Source organism: Drosophila subpulchrella, chromosome 3L (genome assembly GCF_014743375.2).
Source record: "Drosophila subpulchrella strain 33 F10 #4 breed RU33 chromosome 3L, RU_Dsub_v1.1 Primary Assembly, whole genome shotgun sequence".
Classification (NCBI taxonomy): domain Eukaryota; kingdom Metazoa; phylum Arthropoda; class Insecta; order Diptera; family Drosophilidae; genus Drosophila; species Drosophila subpulchrella.
The window spans coordinates 15,483,654-15,499,995 of record NC_050612.1 but is presented as its reverse complement, the minus strand read 5'-3'; the positions used below and the strand labels follow the sequence as shown (position 1 = coordinate 15,499,995).

At 40.3% G+C, this 16,342-nt stretch overlaps 1 protein-coding gene across 2 annotated transcripts; it reads left to right on the top strand.

Annotated features, from left to right (window-relative positions):
- Positions 1–289: 289 nt before the first annotated feature.
- Positions 290–4,460, top strand: LOC119554343 (protein extra-macrochaetae). Of its 2 annotated transcripts, XM_037865210.1 has the most exons (4): positions 290–972; positions 1,294–1,303; positions 2,386–2,439; positions 3,364–4,460. In XM_037865210.1, the coding sequence occupies exons 1-3, from the start codon at positions 543–545 to the stop codon at positions 2,405–2,407; spliced, it is 462 nt and encodes a 153-aa protein (XP_037721138.1). In that variant the 5' UTR covers positions 290–542; the 3' UTR covers positions 2,408–2,439; positions 3,364–4,460. The 2 variants fall into 2 exon arrangements, with proteins under 2 accessions (XP_037721138.1, XP_037721137.1); XM_037865209.1 differs by lacking the exons at positions 1,294–1,303; positions 2,386–2,439 and having other exon boundaries at positions 290–1,124.
- Positions 4,461–16,342: the final 11,882 nt, after the last annotated feature.

Here is a 16,342-nt window from a genome sequence, read left to right as displayed (position 1 = left end):
CCTCTCCACAAAACCCTTTTCAATACTCTACACTTCCCCTCTCCAAAATTCCGGTTTCAAGTAGTGGTCGCAATCCCAATATCCACATGGGAGACTCTCGAGTGGCACTTTCCCCAGCCTCTCTCTCTCGCGCTTTCTCTGTCTCTCCAACCACCTTTCTCTTTCCAGCCGACGAAACCCGAGAGCGAAGACTCCGCCTATCGGCGCTCTTCGGATCGGGCCTTACATATATCCCACGTTCGGGGGGTATAAAAGCGGTCGCTCTGAGCGAGAACCACTCATTCGTGTGCCGACCGTTCGCTGAAAAAGATATAGAAATCGAAAACGCAAACGCAGAAAAACACGCTGGATTAAAGTGTTTCGTTTCCGAACTTCGACAGAGTGAGCAAAAATAAAGTGAAGTGAAAGCAAACCAAAATCGAAAAGAAAACGCAAAGCAGGCCACAACCGAGAACCTCTAGTAACCCTCGCAAGTAATCCGGTACGACCGTGTAATAACCGCCAAGATTCTACTCAAGGAGCGTAAAGCGATCATCTCGAGAATGAAGTCCCTGACGGCCGTTTGCCAGACAGGTGCCTCCGGCATGCCGGCCCTGAATGCCAGCGGGCGCATCTCGCGCCATCCCACGCACCGCGGCGACGGCGAGAACGCCGAGATGAAGATGTATCTGTCCAAGCTGAAGGACCTAGTGCCCTTCATGCCCAAGAACCGGAAGCTGACCAAGCTGGAGATCATCCAGCATGTCATCGACTACATATGCGACCTGCAGACGGAGCTGGAGACGCATCCCGAGATGGGCAACTTCGATGCGGCGGCCGCTCTGACGGCGGTGAATGGACTCCACGAGGACGAGGACAGCGACATGGAGGATGCGGATGTGGAGGCGGCAGAGGCGGCAGCGGCGGCGGAAACGGAAGTGGACCCTGATGTACTCGCCCAGCGCCTGGCCGCCGAACAGCCGGCGAAAGTCTCTAGTCCCGCCGCCCGCCTCCCGCTCGCCGACCGCCAAACGCCCAACACTCTCGTGGCGCCCGCCCATCCACAGCAGCAGCAGCAACTGCAACTGCAACTGCAGCAACAGCAACTGCAGTCACAGCAGCAACTGTCCAACAGTTTAGCAACGGTGAGTTTACCAGCAAATTTAAATTGCCAAAGCGCTGAAATAGGAAGTGGGCAGATGAGCACAGCTGAGGTGGAAATATTAGAAAGAAAGTGCAAGTCTTAGAAAGAAAGAATAGAACCCAAGGAAGCCCTAGATGTTGCAAGTATTTTTAGGGAATTAACAGATAGGGCTATATATGATTTTTGTATTTTGAAATCTTAAAAAATTATAAAAGACTAGATTGGTTTAAAACCATCTCTATAAAGATAATCAGTTTCAAATTAATATAATTAGTTAATGTAAAATCTCATCAAGAAAAAGTAACTATATATCAGGATATTACATTTTATGAGTTCTTAAAACTCCAGGCAATAAAGCCATAAACCAAAGATCAGTATAGCCATATCCAAGTTCTAGAGACCCCTTTATGACCGCAGTTTTTCGGGGTTTTTTGTTGAGCGCCATTATTTTGACCGCAGCTGTTTGACATTTGCATTGCAAATGTAGAAGACAATTGAGTGTCAAAGTGTTTGGTTTTACTTGTTTTTGTTTTGCGAGTGACCTCATTCATAAGCCGATTGACAAATGTTTGAGTGGGTTTTTTTTTTTTTGTTTTTCCGAGGACGATGCCCATTTCTCTGGCGAATCTTGGGAAATTTCTTTACTGGGCTTTTGACAACAATAAATCTGCGCCGACCTTCCCCGATACACCCTACCCTGCACCCCACATCTTGGCCCAAAAAATTCGTTTCGTTTTTATAGACATTTCACAGACTGTCTCTGTAGGATTGTATGGGTTCTGCGGTTGTTGTCGCCATCGTTTTCTTTCTTTTGTGTGTTGCCTATACATACGTAGCTGTTAATTTTTTTTCTCGCGGCCTTTTTCTGTTGTTGTGATGTTTTAAATGAACACCTGCAGATACTTAAATTTATTTCACATACACACACACACGCACATGCGAGCTTGAAAACGGAATTTGAAATTGGGGAATCATCAGTCTTCGTATTTTTATTTTACCTCGTCTTTTTTGGCTTACTTCATTAGCGCTTGGCTTCTTTCTTCTTCTTTTTGGGTTATTAATGATGCTGGCGAAAAAAAATTTGTTTAAGACCTACACGTAAAAACAGGTTCAAAAAGCTTTTTTCCAATGGGTTTTTCGAACAAATGTACGACTGGGTGGCCCCGACAAGTGTTATTAATTTTTTATCTTCGATTGTTGATTAATTAGGGAGGTGGAAAGCCCTTTACTCAATTTGGAGAGGTGGGTTTCGAACTCGTGCGCAAATTTTGCAGTGGGGCTTGAACCCGTACGTTGCGTAGGTCTCTTTTTATTGGGTGCGTAAGTTTTTTATTTTTTTGTGGCAAAACATCTGCAACCCACAAACATATATATTTTTTGTGTTTGTATGATGTGTCACCTCCGCAACAACAACAAAAACAACAATCTGAGAATTCTTTCGAAAACACGCACACACACACACAGGAGAACACATGGGGGCACTCAGAAAACTGTAAAAAGAAATGCACGTGTTCAAAATGTTCTCTCTGTGGGTTGTTTTCAGTTGTTTTTGCTGTTTCTTTTTTTTTCTATTTTTTTTTTATTTTCGCGCAGCTGTGCGCCAGTCGCCAGTCGGTCGCTTTCTACATTGTATTCCCCCCACGGATCCTGCCCCCACCAATACCCGCCCCCTCGCAGTAAGAGTACGAAGAAGAGAGGCAGAGAGCATGGGACACTGGGGAAAAACTATATATCTTCTGGATCTAGATAGTCTTCAACTGGGTATCACTATATATTTCAATAAAAGAAGCTCGGAGTTAGGGACCCAATTTAATGATATATCGCTTGAGTATAATACATGTTGATCATATCTATTCAGAATTTCCATAAACAGTTCTAAAATATTAAAATAGATTTATATATCTTATTTTTTCCCACCTTTTCATCTCACATCCGATCCTAGAAACATTTTTCTCAGTGCCCAAGAACTCAAACAAGTACAAAACAAAACCCCAGTGACAGCTCGTTTGATTTTCTTGGCGCCTCTTTATTGCCTCATCCCCTCGACTCATCGACATCATCTTCTCATCGAGTGTCCCAAACAAAAAGTAGAAAAACAATCAGCAAAACTGAGAATTAATTGATAACATAGAATGGCGAAATAAACACAGCTAATAAACAAATTATTGTACTTCTATCGCCCATAAATATGAATATAAATATGAATACTAATTGGAATTTCCCCGCTTCTCTCTTTTTAGCCACTGAACGCGGAGAAAGACAGCAGGCAGTCGTAAGCGCGGAAAACGCCCAGCCGGGAAACACCACAAAACCTATAAACTTATTAACTAAATGCATAATTAAAGTACAGTCAAAACTCCACTCGCAACCTTCGTGTGAAGATCTCCGCATATTAAATAACGTGTGAAACTCTCAAGAAAACCGCAGCCCAGGCGCATCTCTTCAAGTCCCTTTTTTCCCGGGCATGAAAATGAAAATCCGGGAAAATGGGATCTCGCTTCGGCTCAACAGAGTTTTAGATTAAACATTTATAAACACAACAACACAAAAACCTAGCATTAGAGCATCGTAAGCAAGTAAACATTATGATTATTAATTAAACATTAAACACTAGGATGGCGCTTAAGAATGAATGGAAGAAGAGAACTTGGCAAAGCTTTAAACAATTTAATTTTTCCTTTAACGCTTGAAATTACACTAAAGCATATATTTTTGTTTTCCTAATTTTAGTTTTGTTTTGGTTTAAACAACGCAAGAAAAAATGTTACTAATGCAAAGCAAACAGAGATCAGCAATAAAATAAAATGAAATGCACAGGCAACAAAACCGGAATTACGTTCAATCGTCGAATTCTGTATTATGATTATATGATTTCTATCCAAATGATTTTCCTATTAATTTTAATCAATGAAGAATTTTTCCTATTATTGATTAGCCACAGCCAATAAATAACAAGAACAACCAACTCAGCAGCACACACATTCAAATTCATTAATTTATATCGCGAGTACGTTTAGTGTTAAGTTCGAGAATGTTAATTTTCGGGCACTAATTTTCACTCACACATGAAGCAAACAAACACACACACCTCATTTTGTAGTTTTTCCGAGTCCCTTGGATCGTTTTCCTCTTTTTTGTAATCGAATTAACGTATAATGCATAATAATACACTAAACCTATAAATATACATTAATATATGTTCTGTGATCTGTAGCATACTTTGTACAAAGTGTTTTTTTAGCATAATTATGCGATTTTTAATTATGATTTGATCCGCAATCGAAATTACAAACTTTTGTTCCCATTTCGATGGTATAAACTCTATCATGATGTAAAAGAAAAGAAAACATTTGATGATGATGCGAAAAAATATATATCTAAAAAAGAAAGAAAAACAAACATTAGCTCTTAATAAATTGCAAAAATTAAAAAATATTAAAAATCAATTACGACAATGAATTTTCCTTGGGAAGGGGATTACGAAACTGCCAGAAACTACCGGAGAAATCGGTAACTACCTGAAGACAAGTAGCTGGAAAACCATTTCCCATGTAAACAAGTGCAACGAATTACCAGAACAATGAGGTGGATGATAATGCCGTACCATACCATTCCGGAGTTCCATGGGCGAGCGAGTTTTCTCACGCAGCCGCCGCCTTTGTCATTAGGGTTCGGTTTTCCCATTTTCCCAGGTAAAATGGCCCTTAGGCCCGCTTGGAAAACTCGACATGCACACGTGTGCGAATTGCGAACGAAAAATTTCCGTTGAGAAAAGTTTCCTTCACTTCGGCCTGCCTGTTTTTCCTTTTATTTGGTTTTCTGACCACTTGGGTGTGGATTTAGTTTTTGGTTTTTTGGGTATTTTTTGCTTCACCCGCAGCTGTCTGCCCTCCCACTCCCACAGCCCACTCTCTCCCTCTCTTTCCCACTATCTACTGGCCTATTAGCGTTAATGATTGCAACTACAATGCACTGACCAATTGGCAATTGCGACTATAGTCTCGGTTTTGTTTCGAGATCGGAGCTCGGAGCTCGGAACTCGGGGCACTCGGTGCCAGCCGCCCCATTCAAATGTCAATTCGGATCGGACCCCAGCGGAAAGCCAGGAAAACACTTTAAACAGCTACGGGGCGCTTTTCCTCGGAGGCCACAAATCTGGGATGCCCTAAAATTCAGGGAGATATTCTATAAAAATACCTTCAACACCTTACTGCGATATGATAAAAGGTGATTTGTCTTTAAAATGCAATCTTTTTATTCAAAGAAAGATGTAACAGTGCTATAACTGCTGTTCAATAATTTTTCAAAGACTAAAAGTTTGAATAAGATACGGGAAATTAAAAGAGATCAGGCTGAGAGCGATAACTATATTATGTTTTAGTTCATCTGATGAAATAAATATTTTAAGACCTGCTACATTTTTAAAATTTCTCAGTTGACAGATCTCTACTAAAGTACAATTTATAACATTGCTTCGCATTAATTGAGCAATTATTTAATCGTACAAAGCTCCCCATTCCATTACCACCAAGCCGCATTACTATTTTCCTGTTAGGGTATGCACTGCCGCTTTAAATAAAATCCCAGGCAAATGGAAAATAATAGGATAAGAAAAAAAACAACGCCGGGGCTCACATGCATTGTCTATGGGGGACATTCATTGTGCACTGGAAAAAGTAAGTTCACTCTCTGAAAATAAATATCTTATAGATATTCTTATATTTTTTTCATGCTTTTAAAATCTTTCTAAGAACAGTTTGTTTGGAAGCAATTTTGGAACCAGAAATATTGAGTCCTAAAAATAAATATAAAGTGTATTTTCATTTTTCCATGAACATATTGGTAAGGTCTCTTAGCATATCGGGTTTCTCTCTCTGTAGCAGTGCGTTTTATTCGACGTCGCCCGTTCTGGGGGCCAATGATCTCCGATTCCGAACCAAACTCTGGTATGCGCTAATTGTTTGCAGAGCTTTGGGGTCTGCGATTTGAGCCATTGGCCAGGTACAATTAGTGCGCTCACCTTAGTCGCTGTTTCTCGGTACCGCGACTCGGGTTTTCTCCCATGTAATGATTTTTTTGGGTGCGACTGCGCTGAGACGAGAAATCAGTGAAACTTGAATTACCATAAAAACTCGTGTAGCAGTCAACAGCTGCGGCAACTGCGCGATTGCGAATGCCGTCGCCTCGGCTCAGCGCAGCCTTCCAATGGCCGTGCCGGAAAATTTTGACATAATAATTGTCAAGCTGACATTTCCAACCACGCAGCTGACAGCTGAGCCCGAACCAGCCGGGCTCCCGAGTGTTAAACGAAGCTAGTCGAACTCCCAGCTTAACCCCTGAGGTCCCAGGGGGATTAAGGAAAGGATTAAGGAATTTATCTGATCATATCTGAGTGTAATTTTGGGGTGTCTGACTTTCCAAAGTCTTTCATTAAAAACTCCCTTTCAACTTTAGGGAATTCAGGATTTCTAGAAATTTTTGATGATGATGTAATATCATCACAAATTGATGATACCTTCTAAATATCGAAAACCTTAGATATTTCGTTTTGTGCATTGAACATTTTTACAAGTAGGTACTCAAGTGCTGAGTATGTTAGCCTATTGATTTTGGGTGCTTAAAATACCTAGCTAATAAGGTTTTACAATTCCTGAGCACGTTCGATAAATATTGACAAATTGATTGGTTTTTGTAATGATTACTTGTGTTTAAAGCCGAAGGCTTTTTTAGATTATTGTTGTATGTAAATTTTAAGTCTAAGCCATATTGTATAGTGCTAAAACGCCTTTAAAACATGTGTCAGCAAGCAGGCTTTTTACAGTTTATTGTTCACTTTTATTGTTTAATTAAATTATTGATTTTTCTAGGGTTAATTGTCTTTTTTCCTGCCCCAAGTGAGGTCTCCGAAATGAAAGCTAAACCGCAATCAACAGCGCCGGCGACTTTGGCGAGGTGCGCATAAAAATCGCATTTAATTGTGATTTTCACACGAAATACAATGCGCATGCGCAACTGGCGCCGCTGGTTAAAAAGCGTCGGCTGAGGAGGGGGCGTTTCATAGAGGGGGCGGGGGCGGTAATACTTGATGGCAATTTGTGTAACTAGCGGTAAAGCGTAACTACTAAACAGTCCGCGACCGCTGTTGTTGTTGTTGTTGTTGTGGTGGTGGCTTTTGGGAAACACCTGCAAAACGCAAAACGCACAAAAACCGGCAAACGAAAACTAAAACAAAGTCAAGACACCAACGCCATACAAATTCGTATTGAAATGTATGTATAAAAGCAACACGGACACGGCTCAGCAACTTTTCCATGGGTTAAGCTGCAAACGGTGGGGCAACAAGGGGTTAAGGGGAACTAAAAACCGACTGACTTTTGTGTAATTGAAGCGGCCATCTGTCTTTGCGGCGAAAAGCGGGGGAAAAGCGGAAAAACTGGGTGAGAGTTCCACGCGAATTAGGAAATCGAAACCGAGTCGATGTTGGGGTTCCAAGGTGTGCAGTACTGGGAAACATATGTAAGCGCACAGTTGTGGGAATATTGGTAGCAATGTTCTTGAAAATTATATACAGTGTTTAATGGAGAGATTAGACCTATTGGCTCATCACAGATTCCAAAGCTTTTATATTTTATTTATCTTTGGTTATAGCAGTAGAAATTAGTTAGGAACTTTATTATTTTTTAATAATTTAGTAATTAAGCATTCTTTGTTTCCCTATACTTGAATTACCAACTGTTCCCATTTACTCAAGATCTTACGTCGTTGGTAAGAAAATTAATAATTTTGGTAACTGATCTCTATACTTTTTTTCTAGAAATAATCTAATATAATAATGTGTAATTTAGAATTTATATTTCTTTCATATACACATATTCATGGTGAAATTATTATTTCTTAAATAATAACATTAAATAAATGTGGACAAGCTTCTTATTTAATAATTTTAAATAACACTTTTATTTTTGTTTCCCTCAGGATTAGTATTCCGTGTTCAGTGGTCCTAATGATATCCCCTCGTTTGTTAGGTCGGCTTTCGAGTCAGGTGCTCGAATCGGAAGCTCAAGCTGCGACCATCTACCACCGGAGTCGAGCTCCATCAGCTGGCGGAAGTTGGCCAGAAAGGCGGACGGCAGCTGAGGATCGGGATTGGTTCAAAGTGGAAATTGGGAATGGGACTGGGAGTCGGAGTCGGAGTCCAGGGGCCCGGACAGCATTGATTTCAGCTGCGTCACCCAGCCATTGTGGCTTTGTCATGGGTGGTGGTGCTTGAAGGTGGTGCAGAAAAGGGGTGGTGCTGCTGCTGCTGCCGTGGTTCAGTGGCCGCCACATGTTGGCCTAATGACAGCTCTGAGTGGTAAGACTCAGTCGCGGTTTTTGGCTTTTCGACCAACAATGGCGATGACAATGGTCGAGAGGTGCGGCTGCCGCAGTTGCAACTTCGGCTGCTGCTGCAGTTGCAGTTGCAACTTCTGTGGCCGCCTGACATTTGATCGAAAGACAAGGGGTCAGAGTCGCAGCAGCCCACCGCCGTCGATGACGAACTGCGGCGAGTGTCAAGCCGTAAATTAAATAAAATTATGCACAAAGCCTTATCGCCAATTGAATTGTTGCTATTCAATTTTTTTAACTCTGCCCCGAGGCTCTGACTAATGCGCCACCCGAGTTGCCGACGAGATTGATATGCGATGGGGAACACGGCAACGCTTAGCGGCAACAGCAACAGCAACTTGCAACTTGCAGCAGCAGCAATATCAAAGACCACCAGCAGCAGCTGCAAGCTAATAAAAATCAAAGCGCTTGGCTGAAGTTGTACTATAAATACCCTACAGTTTTGGTAAGGTATTTATTATTACTTGGTAATTTTAAGGAGACTTAAAATGTGCTGTGATACAGGGCACTTATAAATATTTAAAAAGTGTTTAAAAGACAATCTCAGGATCAAATTGACTTCCAGCTTATAAGTGTTATATTTCGAATGTTAAATAATTTAAACATATATCATTCTGCAGATAATCCCTGGAGATACACTAAGGTATGGAGGGCCAATTAGCTTATTACCAATACAATATCTTGTACTTTCTTTGTTCTTCTAAGTCCCAAAAGTAACGCCTCAACTCCGTAAGCTTCTGATACCACTAACTATACCCCTTAACAGCGAATAACAAGAGCCGAAAATCCGACATTGATAAATGCCATCCCACGCCTTGGCTGTGTTTTGGGCAAATAAAAAATCGCAAATAAATACTGACCGGGCTCCTGCCGTTGCAGTTGGTTATTTCATTCATTTTCATTTCGTTTTGCTAATTGATTCATTGATCTTGGCGATATCGCTCCCCGGTGACCAGAGCTTAGCCCCCATATATCCCCCGATCCTGCTGCAGATCGTAACATAATTCTTTCGGCGAGCTGCGGGTCCAGAGCCTCACAGCTCGCATTCATTTGCACGCCTGTCCACTTGGCCGTCAATTGTGCACAAAGACATTATTAGCCGTCTAGGAATTCAATTCCATTTCCATTGTCGGCCCGGCCAACTGGCTTTTGAGGCTTTTTTCTTGCTTTTCACGGGGGCTTGGCCAAGTCTCTGCCTTTTTTTTTTTTTTTTTTGTTTCCATGTTGCTGTTGTAGCCGCAATTTGTTAAATTGACAAAAACTTTTTGCGATAAACTTGGCGCGTTATTAAATTCAATAAATTTTGCTCTTGCTCCGCAGGCCGATTTTTTATATTGCCCCTTATCGCAAGCCGAGATCAGCAAATACAAATTCTGTTTAAGATACGATACGAAATCGATCGATTGGGCCAGGTTAATTGCCAGTCAGAGGGGCGTGGCCATCAGATATATATATCCTTATGCGAAGCGATTCTTATCTGTCACCGCTGAGGCGAATTAAATTTGCAATCAATGAAAGCCCAGCCAGCTTGTCACAAATGCCACAGACCTCTTCCTCTATTTAAGCAGAAAGCCCCCGAAACACAAAGGCTGCCGCCGGCCTCAAAGACTCCCGTCCAAAAGAGACTCCAATCCAATCCAAAGCCGGGACTCCAAAACTCCGGCCAACTTCCGTCGCACATTTGCCATTTGTCATGCCATGTCAGAGCGGTCCAAAGATGCCCAAAAATGGCGACGAAGGAACAGACTTCGCATATAATTTACGATTATGTTGGAGGCCCCCAAACGAGAAGGTGGGGTGCACTAAGGAAAAATGATCATCAATGTATACCAATTCTTATTTTGTTTCAGAAATAAATATCTTTGGTTTCAAATTTACACGAAGATCTTTTTCGAGATGAAACGTTCTTGGAATGAAGAAGAATCTACCCTTGATTTAATCCTTTTAGAATAAGTCATTCAAAGAGTTACTTATATTAAAGGTAATTGATTGCGTAATTGACTTTTTTCTGAGTGCACTGTACTGAGTCTGAGGATTGATTTAGGTTGCCGCCGAGCCAAACTTATGGAGCCATTGATGGACGCACTTAGCCGGCAAAGACTTCAAAATTTACGTTGACATTCAGTTGGCTGCATGGTCTCTCCCCTCCTTAACCCCTGGCTGCCTAATTATTTTATATGGCAGTTTCAGTCATATTCGCAAGCACACACCTCCAAAAACCGAAAAGCCGCATTCACGTTGGCGTCGCGGCGCCGTTTGCTGTCGATAGATGGAAATTTGTTTGCCATAAATATTATTTTTCACGCGTTGCCGCAGTAGCTGCCAAAAAGTGTGGAGATGCCGCCAACACTGAGGAAAATTCGGAAAAACCGACGGGGGTATTGGAGGGGCTGGGCTTTCAGCTTGAGGCATCGCCGACGTTGCAACGTCTTTGGTTTTTGCCTAACTTTGTTGTCAACACCGCAACGCCTGCAGTGCGTCAATTTCGGCATAAACATTTGCATTCGCTTATTGATTTTTCTCAATTTTATTTGAGCGGTCTTCCTCTTTTGATTGGCTGGAAATGTTTATTGAATTTTTGTTTGCATTTTCTCTGGCACGTACGTTTAATGAATATGGTTTTCGGAATCGTGAAATCATTGCATTTCTGGTATTTTACGATTTAATATCTAGTGTGAGTTTAAGCCGGTTTATTCAAATAAATCATTAAATCTATTTTGTATTTTAGTAGTGTTTGATATGAGACCTTTAAGAAATGTTTCATAAAAGAGTAACTTGACTGCTACCTCGCCCCTCACTCTTTTTGTACACCTTTTTCTGCTCTCAACTTTCCAGTAATTTTCTTCAATTTTTTTTGCCCGCCTGTCTATCAGACATCTTCCTTGTCTAATTAACGCTTCATCGCGGCTCAACGGCAAACTTTAAAAACAAGTTGAGTCGGCACATCTGAAAAGCAATCGAAATACTCTTCCCGAAGACCAAAGCCAAAGCCAAAGCCAAACCCAATTCAAATCTTGGCTCATAATCGCAGTGCAAAAATCTCATTAACGCAAGCGGCCAAAAAGTCCACACACTGGGGAGAAAAGCGATTGCCCAGAGCTTGGCCAATTAATAAAGAAGCGTGAAATTGAATTTCTTGGCCATATACGCGCAGTGCAGACTTCACACCCCAAGATCCGAACCCAAATCTAGACGGCATCGTCTTTTCCTGCGGCTGCACAACAAAAACTGCCAAAAGAAGGCAAATGCAGGTGTGGTTCGGCTGAGTTGCGGCTATTAAAACTCAATCTGAAATTCAAATCGTAATATAGGGCCACCTCTTCTGGCAAAAAGGCCGCAAAAACAAAAGGCCAGCGACAAAGCAGGCTGAACTGCGAAATCCGCAGAAAGATCGAAGCCCAAAAACTATTCACACAAAAAGGCAACCAGAAATCAAAGGCCAGAGCGAGGCCCAAGAATTCCTTTACCGACGTCGCATTTTGGTCAAAACGAGGCGAAGAACGGTCATCCAGTCCATCCGTCGACCGGGGCTATCTCACCATTTGATCTGAGACGATTCGTCGAAGGTTTGCCGAGGTTCGGAGGCTCTGTTGCAGAGCTACACTCGGAGAAAATTGCGTATAAGAAGAACAAACCATTATACAAGCCAGAGCAATATGTAGAATATATCACATATGGCAAGATCGATAAATAAAATGATTTTATTTGTTTTCTATCTTTCATGAATGTACCTTAAAGTAGACATTATAAAAAACATTGCTTTTCTGTAATAAATCTATCGGTTTCCCGATTTGAACTATTTTGTTGCATACTTTTAGATACCTTAACAGGTGTTTTTAAATCTCTAGATGTTTCTATAACGATTTATCGTTTAGGAACTAGATAAGGGTCATTATAAAGTTATAATTGATTACTTACTTAATCGATCGTTTTAAAATTGGAGTTGATAAAGGTCTGATTTGATTGCTTAAAGAACATTGTTAAGGTGATTTTTTCAGGACTTTACTTATTAGTACACCCATTTTCTCCCAGTGCACTCCCATTCTGAAGCTGATCTCAGTCTGAGTCGCAGTCTGGGACTGAATATGAGTCTCCATGAGCCCCGCAAGGAATTCTTTCAATTCATTTGGTTTCGGCTGGGTTTCTTTCACTCCTTCTCCCTGCCTTTTTTTGGCAAGATCCTTTGGGTCCAACGCGCGGCGCATTTCAATGCTGCACGTGCAGGCCAAAAGCGAACCTTCTTCGCTTTGCCTTTTTACTTTTTTTCGGTTCCCCTTGAGAGGGTTTTGCCTTTGAGCCGAGATTGAAATTTGCTGAACACCGGCGTGGCATAACTTCTCTTATTTTGCTCATCTTTTTTGTGGGTCTTGGCTTGCAGTTTTTTCTGTGTGCTTGTGTGTTGTTTTTTGGGATCGACTCCGCTTCCTTTTGACGGTGACGACTTTTATTAATATTTCGGGGATTGGTTTTGGGCTTGGGGCCTTTTTGCAACTCGGTTAGGGACTGGAACATGGGACTTGGAGCTTGGGAGAGAAGAATATCAGACAAAGCTTCTCGGAATCGTTCTCGACGATCAGCTTAGCTCTTTTTGTGATTCCCTGTATTTTCAAAAAGATTTAACAACATGTTAAGTTTTGGAAGGCTATTAGAAGATCACAGCATGTGATTAATTACTATAACTTAATGTGTCTTTAAATCAATTCAGGTCTTAAACTAACCTCAAAACACATCGGATTAATAAACGTAACGATCCTAATTTTTCATTAAAAAAAGCGTATTTTGTCCAAAACATTGCAACAAGTTGTCCAAATATGGATCGTTATATATCGTTGAACTCGTAATAAAATTCCCCATCGATTGGCATTTAATTCTAAAAAATATAATTTTTGACAATTTTGGTCAAAAATTGTGCTGTTACCCTTACAAAAATTTTAAAATTTGAAGAAATTTTATTTTACTTAAATCAATCTAAAAAAGCGATGGCTCGTTAGCTTGGGTTGTAAGCTGAACAAAACTGAATTTCTTTTAGCTATAGCACTCTATTTAACTGAATTACGACAAAAAAACAGGATAAGATTTCCCAATTTTTGCCATAAGTCATACATTCTAATTTTTCACAAAAAACAACAGTATTTTGTTCGAAAAACTGCTAAAAATTGTCCAAATATGGATTGTCATACATCGTTAAACTCGTTATGAAATTCCCCATCGATAAGCGTTCAAATCTGATAACGTTACTTTTGGTCCCTTTTTTGCAAAAAAAACAAAAATTACAAAAATTTTAAAATTTGACGAAATTTTATTTTATTTAAATCAATCAAAAAAAGTGAGGCTCGTAAGCTTGGGTTGTAAGCTGGACAAAACAGTATTTCTTTTAGCTGTAGCACTCTATTAAACAGAATTACGAAAAAAAAACCAAGATACAAATACCTGATTTTGACATAACCGTACCTTCTAATTTTGCAACAAATTTGGCCAAATATGGAATGTCACACTTCGTTGAACTCGCAATTCCCAATCTATTTGAGTCCAACCCAAAAATATTTAGTTTCTAACAATATTTAGAAAAAAAACGTGATGTCAACCCTTATAAAAAAGGAACTTTTTTTAGCTCAATCACATTTTCCCAATAAAGAAATAAATTGTTTTTATAATATTCTGTACAATTAAGGTCTCTATTACAAATTGAAAGTCTTACTTTGCAGGTAAGTTCCCAATTCGATTTCATTCTATGAAGAGTACCAAATCGTTTTTTCAGGGCTTGGAGTTTTTTCGGCGAGAGGAAAGGTTTCGAGGAGGGCTTTGAGTATTTTGAAGACAAATCATGCCCCTTGGTCGTATTGGATCGCTTTGTGTGGCTTTGTCTTGTGGTTTTAGCCAACCTGCCCTTCTCCCCTTCCTTTTGCCATTCAGTTTGGGCCGCAATTCATCGCCCATGTGGCTCGAAGGCATTTTCATCTCATTGCCGGTCTCTTGCACAGACTTCTTCCAAAATTAAGTTATAATTTTGGATCTGCGGCTGCTGGGTGGTCGTTATTTGCATTTAAATTGCAAACAAATCATCGCAAACCTTTGATTTATAGTGGAAAGTCCTGGCCTCAATTAAAAAACTCCAAAAACCGGGGAGATTGGTGATCATTTCGGATGCTGATTTTGATGATGATTACTCCGCAATGATGCACTTGGAAAAATGTTGTAAGATTGCCAGAGTATCTGCGTATGTGAATAAAATTTTGAATTAAAAAATATTTTATATTCATAAGAAATGCGTTTGCACATAAAAAATTAGCCCTTGTAAATTTCATTTATATTAAAGTAATCTAACAAATAAAAGTTGCAAAAACTGTGTATGAGAACTTAGAGAAATTATAATCATATAAAATTAATTTGACAGGAAGTTATAGCAATATAAGTATATTCCTTATATGAACACAGAAAAATAAACAAAAAGTTGACAATTTAAATAATATTTAAATATGTATAAGTATTTTCCGAGTGTATTAATGATGATCGCTGCAGTGCGGCTGCGTAGGCAGTGGCAGTGGAACGGTAGCCATGCAGATCGTCAACGGCAGCCGTTCCCAGATGACAGCCTCTGCAGCTACTCGTACTTATCGCTCTTTCAATGTGTTTTCCGTTTTTTTTCTTTTTTTTGTTTGTGAATTTTTCATTTTGTTGAACTTTTTACGAAAGCCGGAAAATGAGGTGCGTCGGCAGATAAAGAAACCCGCAGCCACATCGTCTGAAAGAATGCCAAACAATTCATAAAACCATGAGCCACAAAGAAGAAGTAAACCGAAAAAAGGCGAGAGAGGTGAGCCATTCTTTGGCAGCCACTTGGCAACGAACGTCACGTAGCGGCGGCATCATTAGCCAAACCGCCAGGTCTCAGTCTTCAGACCCGGTCTCAATCCCAAATGGAGACAGAGTCAGAGGCTCTGCGACTTACAAACCTACAGGGAGAACAAAACCGAAGAGTTTAGACTTCAAAAAGGTAGTATATCATAGAAATTAAAGTCTACATTGGGCTATAAAAGTTGGAAATGTTAAAATAAATGTATAATTATTAAAAATAGTTCTCAACCGTAAAAAAATATATTTCCTACTTTACTCAAAAAATATTTCATTAAATATTTGTATATTCATGATATTCAGGCTGTCTTATAGAATTCTTCTTTGAAATACACGATATAATTTATGATATGTAAATATAATAATCACCATTATTATAAGTATTCATTAATACACACGGTATACGAATAAGTAATTTATAATATTTAAAACTTATTTTGTATATTTTATTTGTATCAAATATTACTCCAAGAGATTTTTCTCTCAGTGCTCTGACTTATTTGTTGCTGTTTTGGCGGCGGCCTTTCCATTTTCCCACTCACTTTGCCGTGTGCAACTGTTGCTCGCCGCTCATTAATCCCGAGCCTCCGATTCCGATTCAGATTCGGATTCAGGGGCCATATCCCGCTCTCAGCCCCAGCTGCACCTACTTTTCAGCTCTTTTGTTTGCCGCACACCTGAGAGGAAATGCGTAACAAACACACACAGCACACAGCTGGTGGGTAATTTCCACGAAATTAGTGCCGAGACTTTGTTGTTACTCTGAGATTTGTCCACGCTGGAGGTCATCAGCTCACACATCGCATACAAAAACACAGATATGCGGGTGTACGAACGTATGCCCCGAGTTTAAAAGGAAGGGGCTCGAGAATGGGTATGTGGAACCCACTTTCAAGAGGCCCATTGTTCGCCCTATTGACAGCCATTCAAGTGGAATTCCCCGCATCTTTTAATTGTTCCATAATTAATGTGGGAAAA

Excerpts from the sequence above, each read along its gene's own strand:
- LOC119554343 (XM_037865209.1), top strand. The coding sequence starts at position 543 with ATGAAGTCCCTGACGGCCGTTTGCCAGACAGGTGCCTCCGGCATGCCG. Across the intron at positions 1,125-3,363 it reads TGTCCAACAGTTTAGCAACG|CCACTGAACGCGGAGAAAGA; the intron begins GTGAGTTTACCA and ends CTCTCTTTTTAG.